General features: G+C 44.5%; 1 protein-coding gene and 1 long non-coding RNA gene across 4 annotated transcripts in view; one reads left to right on the top strand and one right to left on the bottom strand.

Moving 5' to 3' along the window:
• Positions 1-28000, bottom strand: part of clasrp (CLK4-associating serine/arginine rich protein) — a 117348-nt gene that overhangs the window by 73737 nt on the left and 15611 nt on the right. For all 3 annotated transcript variants that reach the window (XR_012101136.1, XR_012101135.1, XM_073063889.1), the window contains exons 5-7: positions 22013-22092; positions 19642-19726; positions 10037-10179 (exon numbers count right to left, since the gene is read on the bottom strand). Coding sequence is in view for 1 of the 3 variants with exons in the window: in XM_073063889.1 (XP_072919990.1) it covers positions 10037-10179; positions 19642-19726; positions 22013-22092 (308 nt within the window). In the remaining 2 variants the exon portion in view is untranslated. The remainder of the gene's footprint in view (positions 1-10036; positions 10180-19641; positions 19727-22012; positions 22093-28000) is intronic.
• On the top strand, positions 3-11435 carry LOC140737403 (uncharacterized). The gene is made up of 4 exons (XR_012101138.1): positions 3-142; positions 276-376; positions 2499-2588; positions 11131-11435. It is a non-coding gene; the product is annotated as an uncharacterized lncRNA (long non-coding RNA).

The following is a 28000-nucleotide window of genomic DNA, read 5'->3' as shown; positions in this document are numbered from 1 at the left end:
GCAGCGTCTATGGAGAGGAACTGAGAGTCCATGTTTCAGACCCAGACCCTTCAATGGGCCTGGAAAGAAAAGTGCAAGAAGTCAAAATAAGAAAGTGGGGGGAAGGAAAAGAGTTCAGCCAGCAAATGATGGGTGAAACCAGGTGAGTGACAATTTAGGAGAGGCATACACAACATGTATTTCAGGTTCCAGCTCAAAGGAGCAGCTCACCTTTTCGTACTACCAGGCTCAAGGACAGATACTAACTCACTGTTACTTTTTTCTCGGCGGTACAGTCGCAGGAGGAGGAGGAGGCCTCACACAGATCTGGGAGCAAGAGTGTGGAGTTTTCATGGGATTTTTCCTCTCATCAGCCTACAGTCAAGGACCAATAAAAGTAAGGCAAGGACAAGCAGTGTGACCACTGTTGGAGTAGACCAGAGTGAGTGGCGAGGCTTTGGCTTATTAAACTTCAGTGAGAACAGGCTTGGACCAGCTAAGTATCTAATGAGTTTCTCCTTTTTCTTCATCAGTTAGTGCATAGTTAGAGCAGTGAGAATGGCTGTGTCGTGTTCTTTGTGTGAGATAGAAACATAGAAAATATACAGCACAATACAGGCCCTTCAGCCCACAAAGCTGTGCTGAACATGTCCCTACCTTAGAACTACCTAGGCTTTACCCATAGCCCTCTATTTTTCTAAGCTCCATGTAGCCATCCAAGAGTCTCTTAAAAGACCCTATTGTTCCCGCCTCCATCACCGCAGCCGGCAGCCCATTCCACACACTCACCACTCTCTGTGTAAAAAACTTACCCATGACATCTCCGTACCTACTTCCAAGCACCTTAAAACTGTGCCCTCTCATGTTAGCTATTTCAGCCCTGGGGAAAAGCCTCTGACTATCCACACTATCAATGCCTCTCATTATCTTGTACACCTCTATCAGGTCACCTCTCATTCTCCATCGCTCCAAGGAGAAAAGGCCAAGTTCACTCAACCTATTCTCATAAGGAATGCTCCTCAATCGAGGCAACATCCTTGTAAATCTCCTCTGCACCCTTTCTATGGTTTCCACATCCTTCCTGTAGCGAGGCGACCAAATTGAACACAGTACTCCAAGTGGGGTCAGACTAGGGTCCTATAGAGCTGCAACACTACCTCAATCCCATGATTGATAAAGGCCAATGCACCATATGCCTTCTTAACCACAGAGTCAACCTGGTAGCAGCTTTGAGTGCCCTATGGACTCGGATCCCAAGATCCCTCTGATCCTCCACACTGCCAAGAGTCTTACCATTAATGCTATATTCTGCCATCATATTTAACCTACCAAAATGAACGACCTCACAATATCTGGGTTGAACTCCATCTGCCACTTCTCAGCCCAGTTTTGCACCCCATCAATGCCCCACTGTAACCTCTGACAGCCCTCCACACTATCCACAACATCCCCAACCTTTGTGTCATCAGCAAATTTACTAACCCATCCCCCCACTTACTCATCCAAGTCATTTATAAAAATCACAAAAAGTAGGGGTCCCAGAACAGATCCCTGAGGCACTCCACTGGTCACCGGCCTCCATGCAGAATATGACCCGTCTACAACCACTCTTTGCCTTCTGTGGGCAAGCCAGTTCTGGATCCACAAAGCAATGTCCCCTTGGATCCCATGCCTCCTTACTTTCTCAATAAGCTTTGCATGGGATACCTTATCAAATGCCTTGCTGAAATCCATATACACTACATCTACTGCTCTACCTTCATCAATGTGTTTAGCCACATCCTCAAATAATTCAATCAGGCTTGTAAGGCACGACCTGCCTTTGACAAAACCATGCTGACTATTCCTAATCATATTATGCCTCTCCAAATGTTCATAAATCCTGCCTCTCAGGATCTTCTCCATCAACTTACCAATCACTGAAGTAAGACTCACTGGTTATAATTTCCTGGGCTATCCCTACTCCCTTTTTTGAATAAGGAAACAAAATCTGCAACCCTCCAATCCTCCGGAACCTCTCCCATCCTCATTGATGATGCAATGATGCCAGAGACTCAGCAATCTCCTCCCCCGCTTTCCACAGTAGCCTGGGATACATCCCGTCTGATCCCAGTAACTTATCCAACTTGATGCTTTCCAAAAGCTTCAGCACATCCTCTTCCTTAATATCTACATGCTCAAGCTTTTCAGTCCACTGCAAGTCATCCCTACAATCGCCAAGATCCTTTTTCGTAGTGAATACTGAAGCAAAATATTCATTAAGTACCTCCGCTATTTCTCCTGGTTCCATACACACTTTTCCACTGTCACACTCGATTAGTCCTATTCTCTCAGGTCTTATCCTTTTGCTCTTCACATGGGTTTTCCTTAATCCTGTCTGCCAAGGCCATCTCATGGCCCCTTCTGGATCTCCTAATTTCATTCTTAAACTCCTTCCTGCTAGCTGTATAATCTTCTAGATTCCTATCACTACCTAGTTTTTTGAACCTTTCGTAAGCTCTTCTTTTCTTCTTGACTAGATTTACAACAGCTGTGGAAATTCTGGACACCCTTCAGACTTTCCGTAAAACTACATCTACACCAGGTGCACTGAGCTGCAGCTTCTCAAAGTAAGTGTTAAGCAACTGCAGCTCCAAGTCAATGACCTTCGGATCATAAGGGAAACTGAGGAGTTGATAGATAGAAGTTACTGAGAGGCAGTCACCGCTAAGTTGCAAGAGGCAGGTAAATGGATGACTTTCAGGAGAGGGAAGGGAAATAGCCAGCCAGTGCAGAGTACCCCTGTGGCCTTTCCCCTCAATAATAAGTACACCATTTTGGATACTGTTGAGGGAGATGACCTAACAAAGGTGGGGGAAGCCGCAGCAATTGGGTCTCTGACACTGAGCCTCGTACAGTGGCTCAGAAGGGAGGGGGAAGAAGAAGAATGCAGTAGTTACAGGGGATTCCGTAATTAGAGGAACAGACACGATATTTTGTGCACGCAGATGATAGAGTCAACGGATCGTAAGTTGCCTCTCGGGTGTCAAGGCAAGGGACGTCTTGGATCAGGTCCACATCATTCTAAAGGGAGATGGTGAGCAACCAGAAATTTTGGTACATATCGGCACCAATTACTTAAGCAGGAAAGACGAGGAGGTCCTGATGAGGGATTTAAGGCAGCTAGGTAGAAAGCTGAAAAGCAGAACTGCCAGGGTAGTAATCTCTGGATTGCTGCCTGTGGCATGTGCCAGTGATGGTAAGAACAAGATGATCTGGCAGATGAATGTGTGGCTGAGGAACTGCTGCAGGGATCAGGGGTTCAGATTTCTGGATCATTGTGATCCCTTCTGGGAAAGATATGATCTATACAGAAGTGATAAGTTACAACTGTACATGAGTGGGACTAATATCCTTGCAGGCTAGAGCTGTTGGAGAGGGTTTAAACTAATTTGGCACAGGAATGAAATAGGCCTGTTGATTTACAAGTGAAGGCAGTGTGTAGTAAGACTGTCAGGAAGGACAGTAAGATGATGGGGCAAAATTGCAGACAGTGGGATGAGTTCTAGAGTAAAAAGGGGACAAAATCGAAAAAGGTGACACGTACAGGACTGAAGATGTTATATTTGAATGCACACAGTATACAGAATAAGGTAGATGATTTTGTAGCGCAGTTAGAACTTGGCAGACAGGACATTGTGGGCATCACTGAATTGTGGCTGAAAAAATATTACAGTTGGGAGCTTAACATCCAAGGATATACAGTGTATCGAAAGGGGTTGGTGTGGTTTTGTTGCCAAAAAATGAAATCAAATCATTAGAAAGAAGTGACATAGGATTGGATGGTGTTGAATCGTTGTGGGTTGGGCTAAAAAGACCTTGATAGGAGTTATATACAGACCTCCAAACAGTAGCCAGAATGTGGGCTACAAATTACAACTGGAAATAGAAAAGGCATGTCAAAAGGGCAATGTTATAATAGTTAAGGGGAATTTCAATATGCAGGTAGATTGGGGAAAATCAGGTTGGTGCTGGATCCCAAGAGAGAGAATTTGTAGAATGTCTACAAGATGGCTTTTTAGAGCAGCTTGTGGCTGAGCCCACTAGAGGATCAGCTATTCTGGACTGGGTATTGTGTAATGCATTTGGGTGTTGTTTAATGCATTAACCCTAACCCTAATGAAACAGATTTGATTAGGGAGCTTATGGTAAAGGAACCCTGAGGAGACAGTGATCATAATATGATAGGAGTTTACCCTGCAGCTTCAGAGGGTGACGCTAAAGTCAGTTTTACAGTAGAGTAAAGGGCAAGAGAGAGGAGTTGCCCAGAATTGATTGGAAAAGAACACCAACAGGGATGACGGCAGAGCAGCAATGGTTGGAATTTCTGGGAGCAATTCGGAAGGCGCAGGATAGATACATCCCAAAGAAGTAGTATTCTAAAGGCAGGATGACACAAACATGGTTGATAAGGGTAGTCAAAGGCAACATAAAAGCAAAAGAGAAGACATATAATAGAGCAAAAATTAGTAAGAAGTCAACCAACAGAGGGCAACTAAAAAAGTCATAAAGAGGAAAATGATGAAATAGAAAGGTAAGCTAGCCAATAATTTCAAAGAGGATACCAAAAGTTTTTCAGATACATACAGAGTAAAAGAGAGGAGAGAGTAAATATTGGACTGAAGGAAAATTACACTGGGGATGTAATATTGGGGTGACAAGGAAATGGAGAATGAAATTATTAAGTATTTTGCATCAGTCTTCTCTATCAGAAGGGCTTTGACAAAGTGCTACACATGAGGCAGCTGAATAAGATAAGAGCCCATGGTATTACTGGAAAGATTCTAGCACGGATAAAGCAGTGGCTGACTGGCAGGAGGCAAAGAGTGGGAATAAAGGGCCACCGAAATGAGTCGTGTTCCACAGGGGTCTGTGTCGGGACCACTTCTTTTTACATTATACATTAATAATTTGGATGATGGAATTGATGACATTGTGGCCAATTGTGCGGAAATACAAAGATACGTGAAGGGGCAGGTAGTGTTGAGGAAGCAGGCAGACTGCAGAAGGACTTAGACAGATTAGGAGAATAGGCAAAGAAGTAGCAGATGGAATACAGTGCTGGGAAGTGTATGGTCATGCACTTTGGTAGAAGGAATAAAAGCATGACTATTTTCTAAACAGGGACAAAATTCAAAAATCCTGGGTGCAAAGGAACTTACAAGTCCTCGTGCAGAACTCCCTAAAGATTAATTTGCAGGGTGAGTTGGCAGTGGGAAGGCAAATGCTATGTTAGTATTCATTTTGAGCAGACTAGAATATAAGAGCAAGGATGTAATGCTGAGATTTTTCAAAGCTCTGGTGAGTATCGTGAGCATTTTCGGGCCTGTATTTAGGAAAGGATGTGCCGACATTGGAGAGAGTTCAGAAGAGGTTCGGGAGAATGAATTCAAGAATGAAAGACTTATTGTATGAGTGATTGAAGGCTCCGGGCCTTTACTTGTTGAATTTAGAAGAATGAGTGGGGAATCTCATTGAAACGTATTGAATAATGAAAGGCCTGGTTAGAGTGGATGCAGAGAGGATGTTTCCTGTGGTGGAAGAGTCTAGGACCAGAGGGCAAAGCCTCAGAATAGAGGGACATCTATTTAGTAAGGAGATGAGGAATTTCTTTCGATAGACGGTGGTGAATCTGTGGAATTCGTTCCCACAGGCGGCTGTGAAGGTCAGGTCATTGGGTGTACTTAAGGCAGAGTTTGATAGGTTCTTGATTGGTCAGGGTGTGAAAGGTTATGGGGAGAAAGCAGCAGAATTGGTTGAGGGGGAAATGGATTAGCCTTGATGAAATGGCAGAGCTGACTCGATGGGCTGAATGGCCCAACTCTGTTCCAATGTCTTATGGTCTTATCAGACTCTTATACAGTAAGACAGTCCAGAACACTTCTAGTGCAAATAGCTAGTTGCATTGTAATACCCCCCTATTTAAAAGACTGTCTACACTTTTCACTCTCAGTAAAGCAACCAGCATAATTAAATACCACACCCACCCCAGACATTCTACCAGGCTCAAGGACAGATTCAACCCCGCTGTTATCAATCTCTGGAATGAACCTCTTGTAAGAGAAGATGGACTCTTGGCCTCACAATCGACCTTGCAATGATCTTGCAGTTTATCGCTTACCTGCACTGCACTTGTTCAGTAGCTCTTACACTTTATTCTGCATTGTTACCGTTTGACCTTGTTCTACATCACTGCACTGTGTAATGACTTGATCTGTATGAACAAGCATTTCACTGTATCACTGTACATGTGGTCATAATAAACCAATAGCATTGATAATTCCAAATCACTTCTGCACAAACCACTGCGACTCAGGTACAAATGGAAATTAATACCAATATCAATTTCCCAGTCCTCCAAGAAAACCATAACTTGACTTTGGGTCTGGAGGCTTGCATGCCTCAATGACCCAGGCAGCTATGTTAGCTGGAGTCAGGAGTTTATGCTTTGGTTCTTAGTAGGGTCACCCATGCCAAACTGGTCAAAGGGTGGAGACCAGACTAAGAGTGGCCCACCAGTCCTCCAGATTCGAGGGTTTAGCTCAGGGCTAACAACCTTGACTGGTCAAACAAAACTGTTAGAACATAAGAGTATAGAAATCTACAGTACATTACAGGCCCTTTGGCCCACAATGTCATGCTGACTATGTAACCTACTCTAGAAACTGCCTAGAATTTCCCTAGCACATAGTCTTCTATTTTCCTAAGCTCCATGTACCCATCTAAGAGTCTCTTAAAAGACCCTATTGTATCCACCTCTACCACCGTCGCTGGCAGTGCTTAACACTCTGTGTGAAAAACTTAACTCTGACATCCCCCTTGTACCTACTTCCAAGCATCTTAAAACTATGCCCCCTCATGTTAGCCACTTCACTCCTGGGAGAAAGCCTCTGGCTATCCACATGATCAATGCCTCTCAATCATCTTATACACCTCTTCAGGTCACCACTCATCCTCCATTGCTCCAAGGAGAAAAGGTCAAGTTCACTCAACCTATTCTCAAAAGACATGCTCTCCAATCCAGGCAACATCCTTGTAAATCTCCTCCGCATTCCCTCTCTAGTATCCACATCCTTCCTGTAGTGAGGTGACCAGAACTGAACACAGTACAGTCGGCCCTCCTTATCCGTGGATTCCGCATGCGTGGATTCAACCAACCGCGGAACGAGAAAACCCGGAAGTTCTATCTCCAACACTCGTTGTTTGAGCATGTACAGACTATTTTCTCTTGTCATTATTCCCTAAACAATACAGTATAACAACTATTTACATAGCATTTACATTGTATTAAGTATTATAAGTAATCTAGAAATGACTTAAAAGTACAGGCAGTCCCTGGGTTATGAATGAGCTCCATTCCTGAGTCCGTCTTTAAGTCAGATTTGAAGTCGGAACAGGTGCATCCGGTATTATTTGGCGTCAGTTAGTCAAATGTTTTTCTTAGTATATAGTACATATTTTACCTTTCTATGCATATAAAACTCTTAAGAAACATACGTATTTCAATAATTAAACCACTGCATTGCTTAGTAATAATTGTAGCTTTCATTGGGCAGGGCCTTTCAAAATGCTCCATTAAAATTGTTCCAATCATTGACCGACTGTAGCCTAACGCTTTTCCAATGACTGATGGCGTTTCACCTCTTTCCGATCGCTTTATTACTTCCACCTTATTTTCAATCACGATCGTGATTATTTTCGTGAACAGAAACATCGCAGATTCAGAGCTAGCCGGGTCCTAATGTCCACCACTCTGAACATGTTAAATAAAGTCCAGGTTCCACTAGGTCCTAAAGACCACCGCACTACTTCAGGTTAAATAAGGGACTTGAGCATCCGCGATTTCTGGTATCCGCAGGGGGTCTCGGAACCAATCCCCCGTGGATAAGGAGGGCCGACTGTACTCTAAGTGGGGTCTAACCAAGGTCTTATGTAGCTTTACCATTACCTCAAGGAACATGAACTCAATCCCATGGTTCATGAAGGCCATCACACCATATATCTTTTTAACAACACTGTCAACCTGCGCACCAGGTCCGAGTGTCCTATGGACACCAACCTAAGATCTTGCTGATCCTCCACACTGCCAAGAGTTTACCATTTATATTCTGTCTTCAAATTTGACCTACCAAAATGAACCACTTCACACTTATCTGGGTTGAACTCCACCTGCCACTTCTCAGCCCAGTTCTGCATCTTATCAATGTCTCGCTGTAACCTCTGACAACCCTCCACTATCCACAACACCCCCAACTTTTGTTATCAGCAAACTTATTAATTCACCCTTCTACTTCCTCATTCAGGTCATTTATAAAAATCACAAAGAGCAGGAGTCCCAGAACAGATTCCTGTGGAACACCACTGGTCAACCTCCATGTTGAGTATAAACCATCTACAGGTCTTCAGCCTCCTCCCTAAATCCTTAAACTTACTGTGCAGGACCTCTACCCCTCTTCTGTCTATGTCATCGGTACCACAACTTCTGGCTGCTCACCCTCCCCTTCGAGGATATTCTGTAACTGCTCAGAGACATCCTGGACCCTAGCACCCAGGAGGCAACACACTATCCTGGCATCTCTTTTGCTGCCACAAAATCTCCTATATGTCCTCTTTAATTATCGTCCCATATGACTAATGCTCCGCCTGACCGCATCCTACCCTTCTGAAACTCAGAGCCGATCACAGTGCTATTGGTCAGGCTGCTGCTGCCTTGCCCAGATAGGTCACCCCCCTCAGCAGTATCCAAAAGGGTAAACCTGTTACTCAGGGGAACAGCCACAGGGGAATCCTGCACTGGCTTCTTTCTCCCTTGACCTATCTTGGTGTTCACCCATCTACTCCCTGAATTCTCCACTCAGGGTGCAACCACCCACTCAAAAGTTTTACCTATCAATTGCTCTTCCTCCCGGATAATCCTTAGTTCGTTCAACTCCAACTCCAGCTCCTTAATGCGGTCTTTCAAGAGCTGGAGTTGGCTGTACTTCCTGCAAGTGTAGTCATCAGGGACACCATCATTCCCACATCCTACAGGAGGAGCATTCTATTGCCATATCTGCCATCCTGCCTGCGCTGTACAATGGGCAAACAAGACCAAATCAGCAATAACGAAAGGGAAAACTACCCTTCCAACCTGTTTCTTTTGGCCTCAGCCTCTTCTCGTCGAAGCCTCGAGTCAAAGCCTGACCCTCCTACTCTCACCTCTGGCCTACTCCCACAATGGCCGTTCTGCTCTTGCCACTGATTGGGCCTCCTGAATGTCTGAATACCCGTGAATCTCTGCTTTTATATGAGCTTCGCTGACCTGTGGGTAACCTCGTCCAAGTTCTCTGCTCCCACTAATGATTGGGCCTCCGGAAACTATTACAGAAACAACAATGAAGAATCTTTCTACATGAGTACAATGGCATTCCTGAGTCTCCACACAGGACTTGCGTGACTGATAGTGGTGAAAATCAAGATGAAGCTACTGACATGATGAAGGAAGCCCTGAACACCAGCAGAGATTGAAGGTCTTCATTGCTGCCCTAAACGCCAATGGCATAACCGACAGACCACTACCACAACAACAACAACAATTTCCGTGGGCATTTACTTCACAACTTTATTAACTTTCTCAGTCTTAATCTCTCTGGAAGCCAAATGTTTAACCACAGGAAAACCCTCAGGTTAAGAATGCAACATTTGTTGTTATGCATTAACCAACCCTGTGAATAATTTCTGCTGCTACCTAACTTATTCCCTTTCAGTTTAAACATTCAACAGCACCCCCTGCTGTTCCAGCCAGCGAGCTTCCCCTTGCACAGCTCAACACCCAAATTACTGGAAGGACTCTGCAGGTCATGCAGCATTCATGAAGAGGAATAAACAGTCGATGTTTACGGTCTTGGCCCAAAACCTTGACTGTTTACTCCTCTCCACAGATGTTGCCAGACCTGCTGAGTTCCTTCAGCATTTTGTGAGGGTGTTGCTCTGGATTTCCGGCATCTGCAGAATCTCCTGTGTATAATTTACAGCTCACCTATGTCTGGTATCTCTTCATCAGAATCACTCTTCTCATCTGAGTCATCCTCGTAGTCTTCATCTTTCTCCTCTGCCTTCTCATCTGTAGTTACTGAGCAGTCATCGTAAGTGTAGCCAATCGATGCTTTCTTCTCTGCTAACCTGTTGGGGACAAGGTGGATAAGTGGCTAGCAGGTCATTCAATGGGAAAAATTCCTACGCTGATCAACATATCTGCGCAATAACGCAAAAGTAAATCATTATTTGCAGAGGGTGCCACAGTAGAGTAGCAGTTAGCAAAATGCTATTACAGCACCAGTGATTCATGTTCAAGTCCTGCCATTGTCCTATAATGAGTTTGAATTTTCTCCTCATGACCACGTGGGTTTACTCAACAAAGCTGTACAGTTAGGGGCTGTTCTAGTGCTTTATCAATAAAAAATAGACCAAGCAGTCATTCTTTGCAGTACCCAGGAATTTGGGCATTCTCTCTGGCTTCTATTGCAAGGAGTATGGAGGGGAGTTTTGATGCAACTACACAGGGCAAGGGTGGGACCTCAGCTAATGTAGTGTGTGCAGTTTGATGTACTGTGTACTGTGCCCATCTTTAAGAAGGGATAGAATTACAATGGAGACAGTGCAGGGACCATTGATTAGACTGAATTCTGGGATCCAGAGTTTGTCTTATATGGATTATTTGATATGTTCACTGGAAAATGGAAAAACGAAGGGTGATCTTATTGAAACATACAAGATTTTGACAGGGGAATACAGACAGGATACTTCCCACAGTGGAAGATTAATTGCAGAAACTATAGAGGTGTCAGGTAAGAGGTATAGATCAAGTGGAAAGCCAAAGACTTTTTCCCAGAGTGGAAATGGATAATATGAGGGGACAGAATTTTAAGGTGATTGGAGGAAAGTACAGAGGCAAGTCAGAGGTTATTTTTAAAAACACAGAGTGGTTAGTGTGTGGAACATCCTGCCAGGGGTGATGTTAGGAGCAGATACATTATGGGCATTAAAATGGAGGGCTATGTAGGAGGGGAGTATCATATTTGGCACATCGTGAGCCAAAAAGCCTATACTATGCTGTGTTGTTCTGTGTTCTAGAAATGGTGACTGCCCTTCTCAGATGGAAGTAAGGATGAATTTCTTCTTTCAAAGAACTGTAAATCTCTACTCCAGATATAAGTGAACAGTCATTGAATATATGTAAGGCAGAGGCTGAGAGCTTACATCAAAATGGATTAAAGATTTATTTGTCACATGTACATTGAAAGATAGTGAAATACATTGTTAGTGTCAAATCAAATCAGCAAGGATTGCACTGGGCAACTTATGAATGCTTCCACAGTTCTGGCACCAACATAGCATGCCCATAACTTACTAACTCCAACCCGTGCATCTTTAGAATGTGGGAGGAAACCAGAGCACCCGGAGGAAAACCATGCAGCCACGGGGAGAACCTACAATCTCCTTACAGACAGCAATGGGAACTGAACCTCGATCGCTGGGGCTCTAATACCTTAATGATAACTGCTACACTACCGTGAAGTCAAGGAGAATGGGTAGAAAGCAGCTAAGTGACATTGAGGCCAAAATTGGTTTAGGTGCTATTTTACTAAGTGGCCAACAGGGTCGAAGGCTGGATGATGTGTCCTACTCTTGGCTCTCAAGTCCTTAAAAGTTGCATTTCATTGTTACTCACTCCGCATAAAATCAGCTTAAATATCATAGTATCAGCTCACATTTATTATTTATTTATAGAACAACACAGATCACGGCCTTCCAGCCCAAAGAGCAGCACGCCTGGAAACTCACCTCTATAACCGTAGCCTAATCATCGGACAGTTTGCGACGACCAATTGAACTACTAACCAGTACATCTCTGGACTGTGGGAGGGAACCAGAGTACTCGGAGAAAACCCACAATGTCACGGGGAGAGCGTTCAAACTCCTTACAGGCAGCAATGTCAGGAACTGAACCCTGGACGTAACCACTAGGCTAATGTGCCACCCTGATGAAGAACCGTCAGCCCAAATGAACAGACGAGTGTGTAGTGAATTCTGTGGATCAGAAGTTTATTACCACTCGCACATGTTTTGCAGCAGCAGTACAGTGTAATACATAGTATAATTTATGTATTTATATACATAATATACATACTGTATAATACCACAAGCAAGTCTGCAGATGCTGGAAATCAAAAACAACATACACAAAATGCTGAAGAAACTCAGCAAGTCAGGCAGCACCTATGGAAAAAAAGTAAACAGTTGCCATTTCGGGCCAAGACCTTTCTTCTGGACTGAGAAGGAAGCGGGGAAGACACCAAAATAAAAAGGTGGAGGGAGGGGAAGGAGGCTGGCTGGAAGGTGATAGGTGAAGGTCAGGGGGCAGTGGGCATTTGTTCACCAGAAGGAGAAATCGATATTCATGCCATCAGAGGCTACCCAGGTGGAATACAAGATGTAAATATATAAGCTGCATAATATAATAAGACAGTATATTATAATGCATTTTATGTAAAGCACCATAATGCTGCCACAGAACAATAAATTCCACACTATAGGTCAGTGATAATAATCTAATCACAAACAAGAGAAAATCCAGATGCTGCAAAGCCATGCAACACACACAGAATGCTGGAAGAACTCAGCAGGCCCGGCAGCATCTATGGAAAAGAGTACAGTCTACATTTCCGGCCAAAATCCTTCGGTAGGACTGCAGAAAACTGCCAAACACCTGTTCACTGTCCACCAGAAAAAGCAGGATTTTCCAGTGGCCACCCATTTTAATTTCACATCCCATTATGATATGGCTGTCCATGGCTTCCTCCACTGCATTGATGAGACCACATGTTGGAAGAACAACACCTTATATTTCATCCGGGTAGTCTCCAACCTGATGGCATGAACATTGATTCTCAAACTTCCAGTAAAGTCCCCACCACCACCAGCCCCATACCATTCCCCATCCCCTTTTCCCGCTCACCTTATCTCTTTGCCCACCCATCACCTCCTTCCGGTGCTCCTTCCCCCTTCCCTTTCTTCCATGGCCTTCTGTCCTCTTCTATCAGACTTCCCCTTCTCTAGTCCTGTATCTCTTTCACCAATCAATTCCCAACTCTTTACTTCATTCCTCCCCCCCCCCCTTCAGGTTTCAACGGTTACCTTGTGTTCCCCACCCCCCAACCTTGTAACTCTACTCCTCAGCTTTTTTCCTCCAGTCCTGCTGCAGGGTCTCAGCCTGAAATATCAACTGTACTCTTTTCCATAGATGCTGCCTGGCCTGCTGAGTTCCTCCAGCATTTTGAGTGTGTTGCTCAGTGCTCAGTGCTCTTTTGGAAGAGGACAGTGAGGCTTTGAGAAGAAGTGCGGCGGCGGCCATTTTCAAATTGCTTCTCAGATCGGAGTTCTGAGAGGCGGGACTGTGCAGGCGCGTGAAGGAGGCCTGGGAAGGAGGGAAGATATAAAAAGGAGAGAAGGAGTGAGGTAGTTCTCTTTTGGAAGAGGACAGCGAGGCTTTGAGAAGAAGTGCGGCGGCGGCCATTTTCAAATTGCTTCTCAGATCGGAGGTCTGAGAGGCGGGACTGCGCAGGCGCGTGAAGGAGGCCTGGGAAGGAGGGAAGATATAAAAAGGAGAGAAGGAGTGAGGTAGTTCTCTTTTGGAAGAGGACAGCGAGGCTTTGAGAAGAAGTGCGGCGGCGGCCATTTTCAAATTGCTTCTCAGATCGGAGTTCTGAGAGGCGGGACTGTGCAGGCGCGTGAAGGAGGCCTGGGAAGGAGGGAAGATATAAAAAGAACGCAGCCTTAAGCAGTGGGCAGCTTTGTTTGCGGGCAGCGGAGTGAGCCGGGAGCAGAGTGTAGGGCTTGGGCTCAGAGGGCTTAGGCGGAAGAGGGCACAGTAGGCTTATCTTTTAGTTCTCCTTGTTATTTTCAGTTATTCGGGAAGTATGAGTGTGGGGGCAGCTTGTTGTTCTCGGTGTCGGATGTGGGAGGTCCTGGAGTCTCCGAGCCTCCCGGATGTCCACATCTGCGCCAGGTGTGTCGAACTGCAGCTCCTGAGGGACCGAGTTAGGGAACTGGAGCTGCAGCTCGATGACCTTCGCCTGGTCAGGGAGAGTGAGGAGGTGATAGAGAGGAGTTACAGGCAGGTGGTCACTCCGGGGCCACGGGAGGCAGATAGGTGGGTCACGGTCAGGAAGGGGAAGGGGCAGGTACTAGAGAGTACCCCAGTGGCTGTACCCCTTGACAATAAATACTCATGTTTGAGTACTGCTGGGGGGGGGACAGCCTACCTGGAGGAAGTGACAGTGGCCGGGCCTCCGGCACAGAGGACGGCCCTGTAGCTCAGAAGGGTAGGGATAGAAGAAAGAGGACCATAGTAATAGGGGACTCGATAGTCAGGGGTTCAGACAGGCGGTTCTGTGGAGGTGATCGGGAGTCCCGGATGGTAGTTTGCCTCCCTGGTGCCAGGGTCTGGGACGTTTCTGATCGTGTCCAAGATATCCTGAAGTGGGAGGGTGAGGAGCCAGAGGTCGTGGTACATGTAGGTACCAATGACATAGGTAGGAAAGGGGAAGAGGTCCTGAAACGAGAGTATAGGGAGTTAGGAAGGCAGTTAAGAAGAAGGACCGCAAAGGTAGTAATCTCGGGATTACTGCCTGTGCCACGCGACAGTGAGAGTAGGAATGGAATTAGGTGGAGGATGAATGCGTGGTTGAGGGATTGGAGCAGGGGGCAGGGATTCAAGTTTCTGGATCATTGGGACCTCTTCTGGGGCAGGCGTGACCTGTTCAAGAAGGACGGGTTACACTTGAATCCTGGGGGGACCAATATCCTAGCGGGGAGGTTTGCTAGGGCTACAGGGCAGACTTTAAACTAGTAAGATGGGGGGGCGGAAATCAATTTGAGGAAACTATGGGAGAGGAGGTTAGTTCACCAGTAGAGCAAGTAAGTAGACAGTGTGTGAGGGAGGAAAGGCAGGTGATGGAGAAGGGATGTGCTCAGCCCGAAGTTGTAGGGGAGAAGAAAGAAAAGGATAATAAATTTGAAAGCATTGCTAGGAATGAAAAGAGAGGAGGAGGTGGAGAGTATCTTAAATGTATCTATTTTAATGCTAGGAGCATTGTAAGAAAGGTGGATGAGCTTAAAGTGTGGATTGATACCTGGAATTATGATGTTGTAGCTATTAGTGAAACATGGTTGCAGGAAGGGTGTGATTGGCAACTAAATATTCCTGGATTTAGTTGCTTCAGGTGTGATAGAGTAGGAGGGGCCAGAGGAGGAGGTGTTGCATTGCTTGTCCGAGAAAATCTTATGGCGGTGCTTTGGAAGGATAGATTACAGAGCTCCTCTAGGGAGGTTATTTGGGTGGAATTGAGGAATGGGAAAGGTGTAGTAACACTGATAGGAGTGTATTATAGGCCACCTAATGGGGAGCGTGAGTTGAAAGAGCAAATGTGTAAGGAGATAGCAGATATTTGTAGTAAACACAAGGTGGTGATTGTGGGAGATTTTAATTTTCCACACATAGATTGGGAAGCTCATTCTGTAAAAGGGCTGGATGGTTTAGAGTTTGTGAAATGTGTGCAGGATAGTTTTTTGCAACAATACATAGAAGTACCGACTAGAGATGGGGCAGTGTTGGATCTCCTGTTAGGGAATGCGATAGGTTAGCTGACAGATGTATGTGTTGGGGAGCACTTCGGGTCCAGTGATCACAATAGCATTAGCTTCAATATAATTATGGAGAAGGACAGGACTGGACCTAGAGTTGAGATTTTTGATTGGAGAAAGGCTATCTTTGAGGAGATGCGCAGGGATTTAGAGAGAGTGGATTGGGTCAAGTTGTTTTATGGGAAGGATGTAATAGAGAAATGGAGGTCATTTAAGGGTGAAATTATGAGGGTACAGAATCTTTATGTTCCTGTTCGGTTGAAAGGAAAGGTTAAAGGTTTGAAAGCGCCATGGTTTTCAAGGGATATTAGAAACTTGGTTCGAAAAAAGAGGGATGTCTACAATAGATATAGGCAGCATGGAGTAAAGGAATTGCTCGAGGAATATAAAGAATGTAAAAGGAAACTTAAGAAAGAGATTAGAAAAGCTAAAAGAAGTTACGAGTTTGGTTTGGCAAATAAGGTGGAAGTAAATCTGAAAGGCTTCTACAGTTATATTAAAAGCAAGAGGATAGTGAGGGATAAAATTGGTCCCTTAGAGAATCAGGGTGGTCAGCTATGTGTGGAGCCGAGGGAGATGGGAGAGATTTTGAACGATTTCTTCTCTTCGGTATTCACTAAGGAGAAGGATATTGAATGGTGTAAGGTGTGGGAAACAAGTAAGAAAGTTATGGAACCTATGACAATTAAAGAGGTGGCAGTACTGGCGCTTTTAAGAAATTTAAAAGTGGATAAATCTCCGGGTCCTGACAGGATATTCCCCAGGACCTTGAGGGAAGTTTGTGTAGATAGCAGGACCTCTGACGGAGATCTTTCAGATGTCATTAGAAACGGGGATTGTGCCGGAGGATTGGCATATTGCTCATGTGGTTCCATTGTTTAAAAAGGGTTCTAGAAGTAAGCCTGGCAATTATAGACCTGTCAGTTTGACATCAGTGGTGGGTAAATTAATGGAAAGTATTCTTAGAGATAGTATTTATAATTATCTGGATAGACAGGATCTGATTAGGAGTAGCCAGCATGGATTTGTGCGTGGAAGGTCATGTTTGACAAACCTTATTGAATTTTTTGAAGTAGTTACGAGGAATGTTGACGAGGGTAAGGCAGTGGATGTAGTCTATATGGACTTCAGCAAGGCCTTTGACAAAGTTCCACATGGAAGGTTAGTTAAGAAGGTTCAGTCGTTAGGTATTAATGCTGGAGTAATAAAATGGATTCAACAGTGGCTAGATGGGAGATGCCAGAGGTAGTGGTGGATAATTGTTTATCGGGATGGAGGCCGGTGACTAGCGGGGTGCCTCAGGGATCTGTTTTGGGCCCAATGTTGTTTGTAATATACATAAATGATCTGGATGATGGGGTGGTAAATTGGATTAGTAAGTATGCTGATGATACTAAGGTAGGAGGTGTTGTGGATAATGAGGTGGGTTTTCAAAGCTTGCTGGGAGATTTATGCCGGTTAGAAGAATGGGCTGAACGTTGGCAGATGGAGTTTAATGCTGAGAAGTGTGAGGTTCTACATTTTGGCAGGAATAATCCAAATAGAACATACAGGGTAAATGGTAGGGCATTGAGGAATGCAGTGGAACAGAGAGATCTAGGAATAACAGTGCATAGTTCCCTGAAGGTGGAGTCTCATGTAGATAGGGTGGTGAAGAAGGCTTTTGGAACGCTGGCCTTTATAAATCAGAGCATTGAGTACAGAAGTTGGGATGTAATGTTAAAATTGTACAAGGCATTGGTAAGGCCAAATTTGGAATATTGTGTACAGTTCTGGTCACCGAATTATAGGAAAGATATCAATAAATTAGAGAGAGTGCAGAGACGATTTACTAGGACGTTACCTGGGTTTCAGCACTTAAGTTACAGAGAAAGGTTGAACAAGTTAGGTCTCTATTCATTGGAGCGTAGAAGGTTGAGGGGGGATTTGATCGAGGTATTTAAAATGTTGAGAGGGATAGATAGAGTTGACGTGAATAAGCTGTTTCCATTGAGAGTAGGGGAGATTCAAACGAGAGGACATGATTTGAGAGTTAGGGGGCAAAAGTTTAAGGGAAACACGAGGGGGTATTTCTTTACTCAGAGAGTGATAGCTGTGTGGAATGAGCTTCCTGTAGAAGTAGTAGAGGCCAGTTCAGTTGTGTCATTTAAGGTAAAATTGGATAGGTATATGGACAGGAAAGGAGTGGAGGGTTATGGGCTGAGTGCGGGTAGGTGGGACTAGGTGAGATTAAGAGTTCGGCACGGACTAGGAGGGCCGGAATGGCCTGTTTCCGTGCTGTGATTGTTATATGGTTATATAATAAACCTGATTCTGAAAAAAATACTGCAAGCTACATTAAGAACTATACATCTAGAGAGAGGAAAATAATGAGGCAATGTTCATGGATCCTTCAGAAATCTGAATGCAAAGAAGAAGCCATTTTGAAAACATTGAATGTAATTGCAGAATTTCTAAGAGATGAAACATGAAAATACATACATGGAAGATTTCATAAAATCTGAATCTTCAACAGCTGTCCTTAGTGAATGGTTTAAGATTTGCAGATTTCACTTCATCTGGAAGACTGAAAGACTTTATGATCCCGGACGATTCAATTCAACATAAGCAATGATGCAGAAGGTATCACTCTCTAGAATTGTGTGATTTTAGGGGGACAGGGTGGATTATTTTGTTACCGAGTCTACTCTAACAGGAGCAATTCACTCTAGGCCTGTAGTCACTGGCGTTTAGAATGGAGGGGAAATCTAGGACCAGAGGGCACAGCCTCAGAACAAAAGGACAACCCTACAAAACAGATGGGGAAGAATCTCTTTAGCCAGAGGATGGTGAATCGGTGTAATTTGTTGCCACAGACTGCTGTGCAGGCCAAGTCATTAGGTATAGAATTCACTACACACTCGTCTGTTCATTTGGGCTGACGGTTCTTCATCAGGGTGGCACATTAGCCTAGTGGTTACATCCAGGGTTCAGTTCCTGACATTGCTGCCTGTAAGGAGTTTGAACGTTCTCCCCTTGACAGTGTGGGTTTTGTCCGAGTGCTCCAGTTCCCTCCCACAGTCCAGAGATGTACTGGTTAGTAGTTAAATTGGTCATCGCAAACTGTCCGACGATTAGGCCACGGTTTGGGCTGGAAGGGCCTGATCTGTGTTGTTCTATAAATAAATATAAACGTGAGCTGATACTATGATAGTTAAGCTGATTTTATGCAGAGTGAGTAACAATGAAATGCAACTTTTAAGGACTTGAGAGCCAAGAGTTATTAGTAAGGGCATCAAAGGTTATGAGAAGAAGGCAGAAGGAGTGGTGTTGAGAGAGATAATAAATCAGTATGACAGAATGATGAAACAGAGTAGATGGGCTGAATGGCCTAATTTGTTCCTATGTCTATTGATTTTATGGCCTTATTGTCAATGTAATGGAGGGCCAGGAACTCAAAATGAGCTGAGAATCAGACAGAAATTAATTATCAACGTTACGGAATTTTTACCAATATAGCTACTATGAATGCATGCAAGAAAATGAATCTCAGGGTAACATATGGTGACATATACATATTGATAACAAATTAATTTTGAACTTTGAATATTTTCTCCCACAATTTTTAAACACTTCCTCTGTTGACGACTCAGCCTTGCAGAGGCTAACACTTGCAACAAGGAGAGACCACAAGCTAGTAATGTGGGGTGAGATGGGGTAACAGCTGGGCACTCTAACAACCCTCAGCAGGTAACAGAGGTAGAAGCAGTGCACACGATTTCCCTTCACCCTCCCACCCACCCCTCTAGCCCCTACTCACAAAGGGTATTAAGGGCGCACTCAGTACAAATCTGGTCCACTTGGTCACTATGGTACCAGAGGGGACCAGGGAACATCAAAAAAAGACAATGCATAGTTATTTTGTGTTCTACCCTCCCTCCCCCTGGATCTTGCACATACTTCTTCTTCTCATCTTCATTAGGCTTCTGCATGCCTCCGTACAGCTCGTCGATGTAGATCTGGTATAGGCATTGCTCCTCAGCAACTGGAATGCAAAGGAAAAAGTGAGTGTCAGGAGACTGGTGGCCACACAGAAGATAACCCACTGGGCCCAGAGGTGACCGCCAGGGTAATCTCTATCACCTCTGGCTCTAACCACCATGCGGCTGGAGGTTATTATCATTATTATTGAGATACAGTGCAGAATAGGCCCTTACGGCCGCGCCACACACCAATCCCCAATTTAACTCTAGCCTAATCACTGGACAACTTATGATGACCAATTAACCTACTAACCTGTGGGAGGAACCCACAAGGTTGCGGAAAGAACATACAGACTCCTTATAGGCAGCGATAGGAATTGGACCCCAGTTGCTGGTACTGTGCTAACCACTACATTACTGTGTTGTCCCACTGAAGTGAGAAAGATCAGCCAGGTGACTTCCATAAACAAGGGAGGCAACTTGAGAGGGGTGTACAAGATGATAACAGGCATACATAAAGTGGACAGCCAGAGATCTCTTCCCCAGGGTGGAAATCGCTATTACATTAGGGCTTCATTTTAAGGTGACTGGAGGGAGGTATAACAGCTGCCAAAGGTTAAGCTTCTTTCTCCCCCACACAGAATGGTGAGATGCACTGCCAGGGCTGCTGGTAGAGTCAGATACATTAGGGACATTTAAGAAATTCTTAGATAGGCACATGAATGGTGTAAAAATGGAGGGCTATGTAGAAGGGAAGGGTTAGATTGATCTTAAGAGTAGGTTAAAAGTTCAACACAATATTGTGGACCAAAGGGCATCTACTGTGTTCTCTAATCAAATGGCACTTTGGTAGAAGGAATTAAAGCACAGACTACTTTCTAAACAGGAAGAAAATACAAAAAATCGAGTGCAAAGGAATTTTGGAGTCCTTGTGCAGGATTCCCTAAAGGTTCATCTGCAGGTAGGATCGGTGGTGAGGAAAGTGAATGCAATATTGCATTCATTTCGAGAAGACTAGAATATTAAAGCAAGGATGTAATGCTGAGTCATTGGTGAATCCTCACTTGGAGTATTGTAAGCAGTTTTGAAAGGATATGCTGACATTGGTCTTTATTTAGGTCTTTATTCTTTGGAGCGTAGAAGGTTGGGGGGGACCTGATAGAGGTACTTAAAATTATGAGGGGGATAGATAGAGTTGGTGTGGATAGGCTTTTTCATTGAGAGTAGGGGAGATTCAAACAAGAGGACATGAGTTGAGAGTTAGGGGGCAAAAGTTAGGGGTAACACGAGGGGGAATTTCTTTACTCAGAGAGTGGTAGCTGTGTGGAATGAGCTTCCAGTAGAAGTGGTAGAAGCAGGTTTGATACTGTCATTTAAAGTAAAATTGTATAGGTATATGGACAGGAAAGGAATAGAGGGTTATGGGCTGAGTGCAGGTCGGTGGGACTAGGTGAGAGTAAGCATTCGGCATGGATTAGAAGGGCTGAGATGGCCTGTTGCCGTGCTGTAACTGTTATATGGTTATTGGAGAAGGTTCAGAGGAGGTTCACGAGTTTGATTCCAGGAATGAAAGGCTTATCATACGAGCAGTGATTGAAAGCTCTGGGTCTTTACTCGCTGGAATTGAGAAGAATGAAGGGGAACCTCATTGAAATCTACCTTATTTTGAAAGGCCTAGATAAGAGTGGATGTGAAGACAGTGTTTCTTTTGGTGGTGAGTCTAGGACCAGAGGGCACAGCCAAAGAATAGAAGAACGTCCATTTAGAACAGAGGTAAAGAGGAATTTCTTTAGCCAGAGGGTGGTGAATCTGTGGAATTCACTGCCATTGGTGGCTGTGGACACCAAATCACTCGGTGTATTTAAAGAGGAAGTTGAAATGCTCTTGATTAGTCAGGGAGTAAAAGGTTATGGCGAGAAGGCAGAAGAATGGGGTTGAGAAGGAAATGGATCAGCTGTAATGAAATAGCTGAGACACTCGATATGCCAAATGGCCCAATTCTTCTCCTATGTCTTATGGTCTAGTTTCTAAAATTAAAAGCCAGGCACTCAAAACAAGAGAGATCACTGCCTTCACAAAACCATTGTAGGCACAATACAGCAGCAGAGTGCTTTTCTCCCAATTTTCACTCTTTGTCTCCTACAAAATCAGCCAATTGCTGAATTCAGTACACATGAAAAAGTGGAAAAGGTGCAGGAAGGACGATTTACAAAGATAAGGGAGTAAACTATGTGAAACAGGCCAAGTCCTTGTTAGGTCAAATGCAATCAACTCACTGAGCTATTGGAAAAAAAACCTATTAAGAATTCAGCAAAAAAAACTAGTGAGTCAGATGCTTCAACACTTACTGCCTGCAAAATCGTTCTGAACCAAACCTCGGTATCGCTCATAATTACATTTCCGTTCATCGTTGTCATGTTCTGGGGAGCTGGAAACAGGAAAATAAAGGTTGGTCGCATGTTCTAAATAAGGAAATGCAGACTGAAATTCTGGAAGGCATTTGCATCAGTTAGAGTCACAGGAGCCAACAAGACTGTTGACAAGACGAAGTCCTGGAAGGTGGAATTCAGCTGGATTGCTTTCCTTCGGCTGGCCCAGACACAGTAGGCCGAATGTGCCAAAAATTCCAACACGTGTTTGTTCATCAAACTGTGAAAATTGTTTCATTAATAGCTTTATTTGTCTTTACAGCTCTACAAATAAACTCATACAAATAACTGGTTGAACTGCTAGATGCTATTTACTTTCACACTTTGAATGTGTATAAATGATTACCTTGTATTTGGTGAATAATTTCTATTTAAAGATTTAAAACAAGTGCTTGAAATACCTCCAAGTTCCTTCAGATAAAAGCATCAATTTCTTCAGAAGATAATTCCTTAAAATACTTAACTGCTGCCTATTTTAGAAATTGTCCTGAAAAGGGTCTTAACCCAAAACATCCACTGTTTATTCCCCTTCATAGATGCTGCCTTACCTGCTGAACCCTCCAACATTTGGTGTGTGTTGCTTAGATATCACCTGGATTCATTATGTTTGCACCTCAAACTCTCAGGCTGAAATGTCGACTATTTCTATCCATACAAGCTGTTTGACCTGTTGAGTTACCCTAGCATTGTGTGTGTGCTTCTCTGCATCACTGTGTTGTGCACATGGCACTCCTCGATGTGTTGCGTATCTTGTCACTCCACACAAGATAAATCCTCACCCTGTTGATTAAACAGCATTTTCTGATGAGGTCACTTTTAGTGGGCAGGATGCTTGTGTTTTCCCTAAGGCAGGGGACTCCTCAGCTAATGGTAGGCACAATCCTTTCACTGTGTTAGTTGTTATCATAAAAGACACACTCTTCGATATGCTTCGATGTATGTGGGACAATTAAAGCCAATATTTAATCTTTTAAGGTTACAGGGGAAATTAGTGGGTGAGTGGAATAGCTCTGAACTAACACAGATGGCCTGCAATGGGCTCTGTAAACATAGAGCACTACAGCACAGAAACAGACCCTTTGGCCCATCTAGTCCATGCTGAACTATTATACTGTCTAGTCCCATCAACCCGTACCTGAACCATAGACCTCCATAACCTTTGCATCTTTACACTTACTCAAATTTTTCTTGAATATTGAAATTGAACCTGTATCCACTTCTACTGGCAGTTTGTTCCACACCACCACTCTCTAAGTTCTCCCTCAGGTTACCCTTAAATATTTCACCTTTCAACCTTATCCTACAACCTCTAGTTCTAGTCTCACCCAATTTTCATGGGAAAAGTCTGCTTGCGTTTTCTTTTACCGCCATCTGTACTGCTCATAATTTTGTATACCTCTATCAAATATCCCCTCATTCGCCTATGCTCCAGGGAATAGTCCTAACCTCTTCACCCTTTCCCTATAATTCAGGTCTTCAAGGCCCAGCAACATCTTTGTAAATTTTCTGTGTTCTTTCAATCTGACTGATATCTTTCTTGTAGGTGGGCAAGCAGATCTGCACAATACTTCAAATCTGGCCTCACTAACATTTTATACAACTTCAATATAACATCCAACTCCTCTTCGTAATACAAAGGCCCATGTGCCAAAAACTTCTTTATGACCCTATCTATCAATGACAGTACTTTCAAGGGATATACAAATCCCTCCGTCGCACACTCCTCTCGTGCTACTCTTAAAGTCAGTCTCTTAGAACTGTTCCATCACAATGAGAAGCCCTCTTCCCCAAGCTACTGAACTCCACTTCAACGAAGTGTCATCAGCCAAGACAACAGAGTCACTGCAAACAGCTCCCTTTCAACATGTAGACTGTCCTCCATCACACATTCACTTTCTGGCTGGAGTAACAAGACAGCAAGCGAAAGTAGCAGCATCTGGCTCAACATCTCCCAACCCTCCACCCTCTGATTATAATATTGCAGCTCTTCTAAAGAAACTAAATCAGCTCAGCTTCGTTCACTTTTGGGTCCTATCCAGCCACTGTGTTTGTGTAACTAACCACTGTGGAGAGATCGTGAATGTGCACTACTCCACATTAGTAGAGATGGTCAGCAGCGTTAAATTCCTGGGATGGCACCAGTGAACAATGCTAACACGATCAACATCTTCAAGATGGTCCATGAAACTGCTTCTTTCACTTTTTCTTTCAAATGTGGTACTAGGACTGTTGTGGAGTCTGTGATCTACAGTTTGATGGTGTTTCTTTCGGGGCCAATTGAATGATCTAGCGCTTTGCTGTCTCCAAGAGGGTGCTAGGAGACGAGCAGCCTTCTAAAGGCAGAGAAACTTGCAGGTGGGGCACGAACACATGTTCAACTCCATTTCTTGCCGATTAATGCGGCAAGGAAGATTGAAAACATCAGGGTGACTGCAGAAGGCGAGCAAGTGTTCAGTGCCATCTACTAGCCTCTTGCTCACTGCTGCCAGAGAAGGTGTTTGCATGTGATGGTCACTCTCCCTCTCTCTCACTTGCTGTTCCTGAAGGAAAGTCTCCCTCTCCCTCTCCCTCTCCCCCCCAATGCTGTCAGAGGACGGCGCTGGAGCAAGGTTTTGTCAACGAGGTTTGTGGATTGGACTGTAATTCACATTATGACGTGTTTTCTGGTTGCTCCTTTTTCTGGCGCTATTTTTGGGTGATTTCGAATCGGGGCAGCCTGCAGATATTGAACACTGAGCTGAACAGAATATGGATTCTTTTGTTTTTGCGTTTTATAGTCTGCGTTTTTGCCTGACTAGTTGCATCATGTTCGCAATGGCAATTCAAAAGCGCAAGAACGTAAGACGTTGCAGAGGGAAGCAGCAGCGCCACAGGCACATCCCTCCCTATCATGGGTAGTATCTCAGGAGGCAATGCCTCAAGAAGGCAACATCTATCATCAAAAATCCCCACTGTTCTGTCCATGCCACCTTTACACAGATACCATCAGGCAGGAGGTATAGAAGCTTGAAGTTCCACACCAGCAGGTTCAAGAGCTTTCCTCAATAATACAATTCTTGAACCAGCCAGCACAACTCCAATCACAACACAACAGATTCTGCAGATGCTGGAAAACTTGAGCAACATACAGAAAATGTTGGAGGAACTCACCAGGTCAGGCAGAGTCTCTGGAAGTGCAAAAGAGTCACAGTTTTGGGTCGAGACCCTTCATCAGGACTGAACTCAAATCACAAAAAATTAGCAAAATGCTATGAACACCTAGATCACTAAAATTGACTATGCTTTTTCAAAATTCTAATTGTGTTATTTTTGTAAAAAACATGTTGTTCAATTTATGTTTTTCATGTGAATGCTGTTTATATAATACTATGCATCTGTAATACTGCTGCAAAGAGGGCCTTTTCACTGCAACTGTGCATAGATGTACTTGTGCAGATGACAATATGGCATAAGGAGGGTATAGGCACAGTACAGGTCGATGGGGGTAGGCAACTTAAATAGCTCAGATGGGCCAAAAGGCCTGTTTTTGTAATGTACTTTTAATCCTACCTTGGAGTTCTTGGTCTGTAGCCTTTCTATTTTTCTGTATTTCCTAATATAACAGAAGGAAGCCATCCTAACTCAACTCCCTCTTAAATTTTACGTTGCCCACACTTCAGAATCAGAATCAGGTTTATCATCACCTGCATGTGACATGAAATTTGTTAACTTAGTAGCAGCAGCTTAATGCAATACATAATATAGAAGGAAAAAATATAATACTACGCAAATCTTATTCAGTATACTTTAAACAGTATACGTAAATTGAATAGGTTAAAAATAGTGCAAAAAAACAGGGACTCTATATATTAAAAAAGTGAGGTAGTGTCCAAGGGTTCAATGTCCATTTAGGAATCAGATGGCAGAGGGGAAGAAGCTTTTCCTGAATCGCTGAGTGTGTGCCTTTAGGCTTCTGTATCTCCTACCTGATGGTAACAGTGAGGAAAGGGCATGCTCTGGGTGCTGGAGGTACTGACCTCTACCTGGCCAAAGCACAGCGACAACTCGCTGATACCTCCTCTTATTTACCCCTCGATCATGACCCCACTAAGGAGCACCAGGCCACTGTCTCCCACACCATCACCAACCTTATCAGCTCTGGGGATCTCCCATCCACTGCCACCAACCTCATAATTCCCACACTCCGCACTTCCCGTTTCCACCTCCTACCCAAGATCCACAAACCTGCCTGTCCAGGTAGATCTATTGTCTCAGCTTGCTCCTGCCCCACTGAACTAATTTCTGCATACCTTGACACTGTCTTATCCCCCCTTGTTCAATCTCTTCCCACCTATGTTTGTGACACTTCTCATGCTTTGAATTTTTTCAGTGATTTTAAGTTCCCTGGCCCCCACTGCCTTATTTTCACCATGGACGTCCAGTCCCTATATACCTCCATCCCCCACCAGGAAGGTCTCAAAGCTCTCTGCTTCTTTTTGGATTCCAGACCTAACCAATTCCCCTCTACCACCACTCTCCTCCGTCTAACGGAAGTAGTTCTTACTCTCAATAATTTCTCTTTTGGCTCCTCCCACTTTCTCCAAACCAAAGGTGTAGTCATGGGCACCCGCATGGGTCCCAGCTATATCTGCCTTTTTGTTGGCTTTGTGGAACAGTCCATGTTCCAAGCCTATATGGATATTCGTCCCCCTCTCTTCTTTTGCTACATCGACGACTGCATTGGCGCTGCCTCCTGCACACATGCTGAGCTCATTCACTTCATTAACTTTGCCTCCAACTTTCACCCTGCCCTCAAATTTACCTGGTCCATTTCCAACACCTCCCTACCCTTTCTTGATCTTTCTGTCTGTCTCTGGAGGCAGCTTATCTACTGATATCTACTATAAGCCCACTGACTCTCACAGCTACCTGGACTATTCCTCTTCCCACCCTGTCTCTTGCAAAAATGCCATCCCCTTTTCGCAATTCCTCCGTCTCCGCCGCATCTGCTCTCAGGATGAGGCTTTTCATTCCAGGATGAAGGAGATGTCTTCCTTTTTTAAACAAAGGGCCACCATCAACTCTGCTCTCAAACGCATCTCTCCCATTTCCCGCACATCTGCCCTCACCCCATCCGCCCACCACCCCACTCGGGATAGTGTTCCCCTTGTGCTCACCTACCACCCCACCAGCCTCTAGGTCCAACGTATAATTCTCCGTAACTTCCGTCACCTCCAACTGGATCCCACTACCAAGCACGTCTTTCCCTCCCCCCCCCTCTTTCTGCTTTCCACAGGGATCGCTCCCTACGCGACTCCCTTGTCCACTTGTCCCCTCCATCCCTTCCCACCGATCTCCCTCCTGGCACTTATCCTAGTAAGCGGAACAAGTGCCACACCTGCCCTTACAGTTCCTGCCTCACCACCATTCAGGGCCCCAGACAGTCCTTCCAGATGAGGTGACACTTCACCTGTGAGTCGGCTGGTGTGGTATACTGCGTCCGGTGCTCCCGGTGTGGCCTTTTATATATTGTTGAGACCCGACGCAGACTGGGAGACCGTTTCACTGAACACCTATGCTCCGTCTGCCAGAGAATGCGGGATCTCCCAGTGGCCACACATTTTAATTCCACGTCCCATTCCCATTCTGATATGTCTATCCATGGCCTCCTCTACTGTCAAGATGAAGCCACATTCAGGTTGGAGGAACAACACCTTATATACCGTCTGGGTAACCTCCAACCTGATGGCATGAACATTGACTTCTCTAACTTCCGTTAATGCCCCTCCTCCCTTTCTTACCCCATCCCTGATTTATTTATTCCCCCCCCCACTTTTTGTTCTCGCTCTGCCCATCACTCTGCCTGTTCTCCATCTCCCTCTGGTGCTCCCCTCCCCCTTTCTTTCTCCCTAGGCCTCCCGTCCCATG

This window comes from Hemitrygon akajei, chromosome 12 (assembly GCF_048418815.1).
Source record: "Hemitrygon akajei chromosome 12, sHemAka1.3, whole genome shotgun sequence".
Taxonomy (NCBI): Eukaryota; Metazoa; Chordata; class Chondrichthyes; order Myliobatiformes; family Dasyatidae; genus Hemitrygon; species Hemitrygon akajei.
The sequence above is the reverse complement of the archived record's forward strand: the minus strand, read 5'-3'. Positions and strand labels throughout refer to the sequence as shown.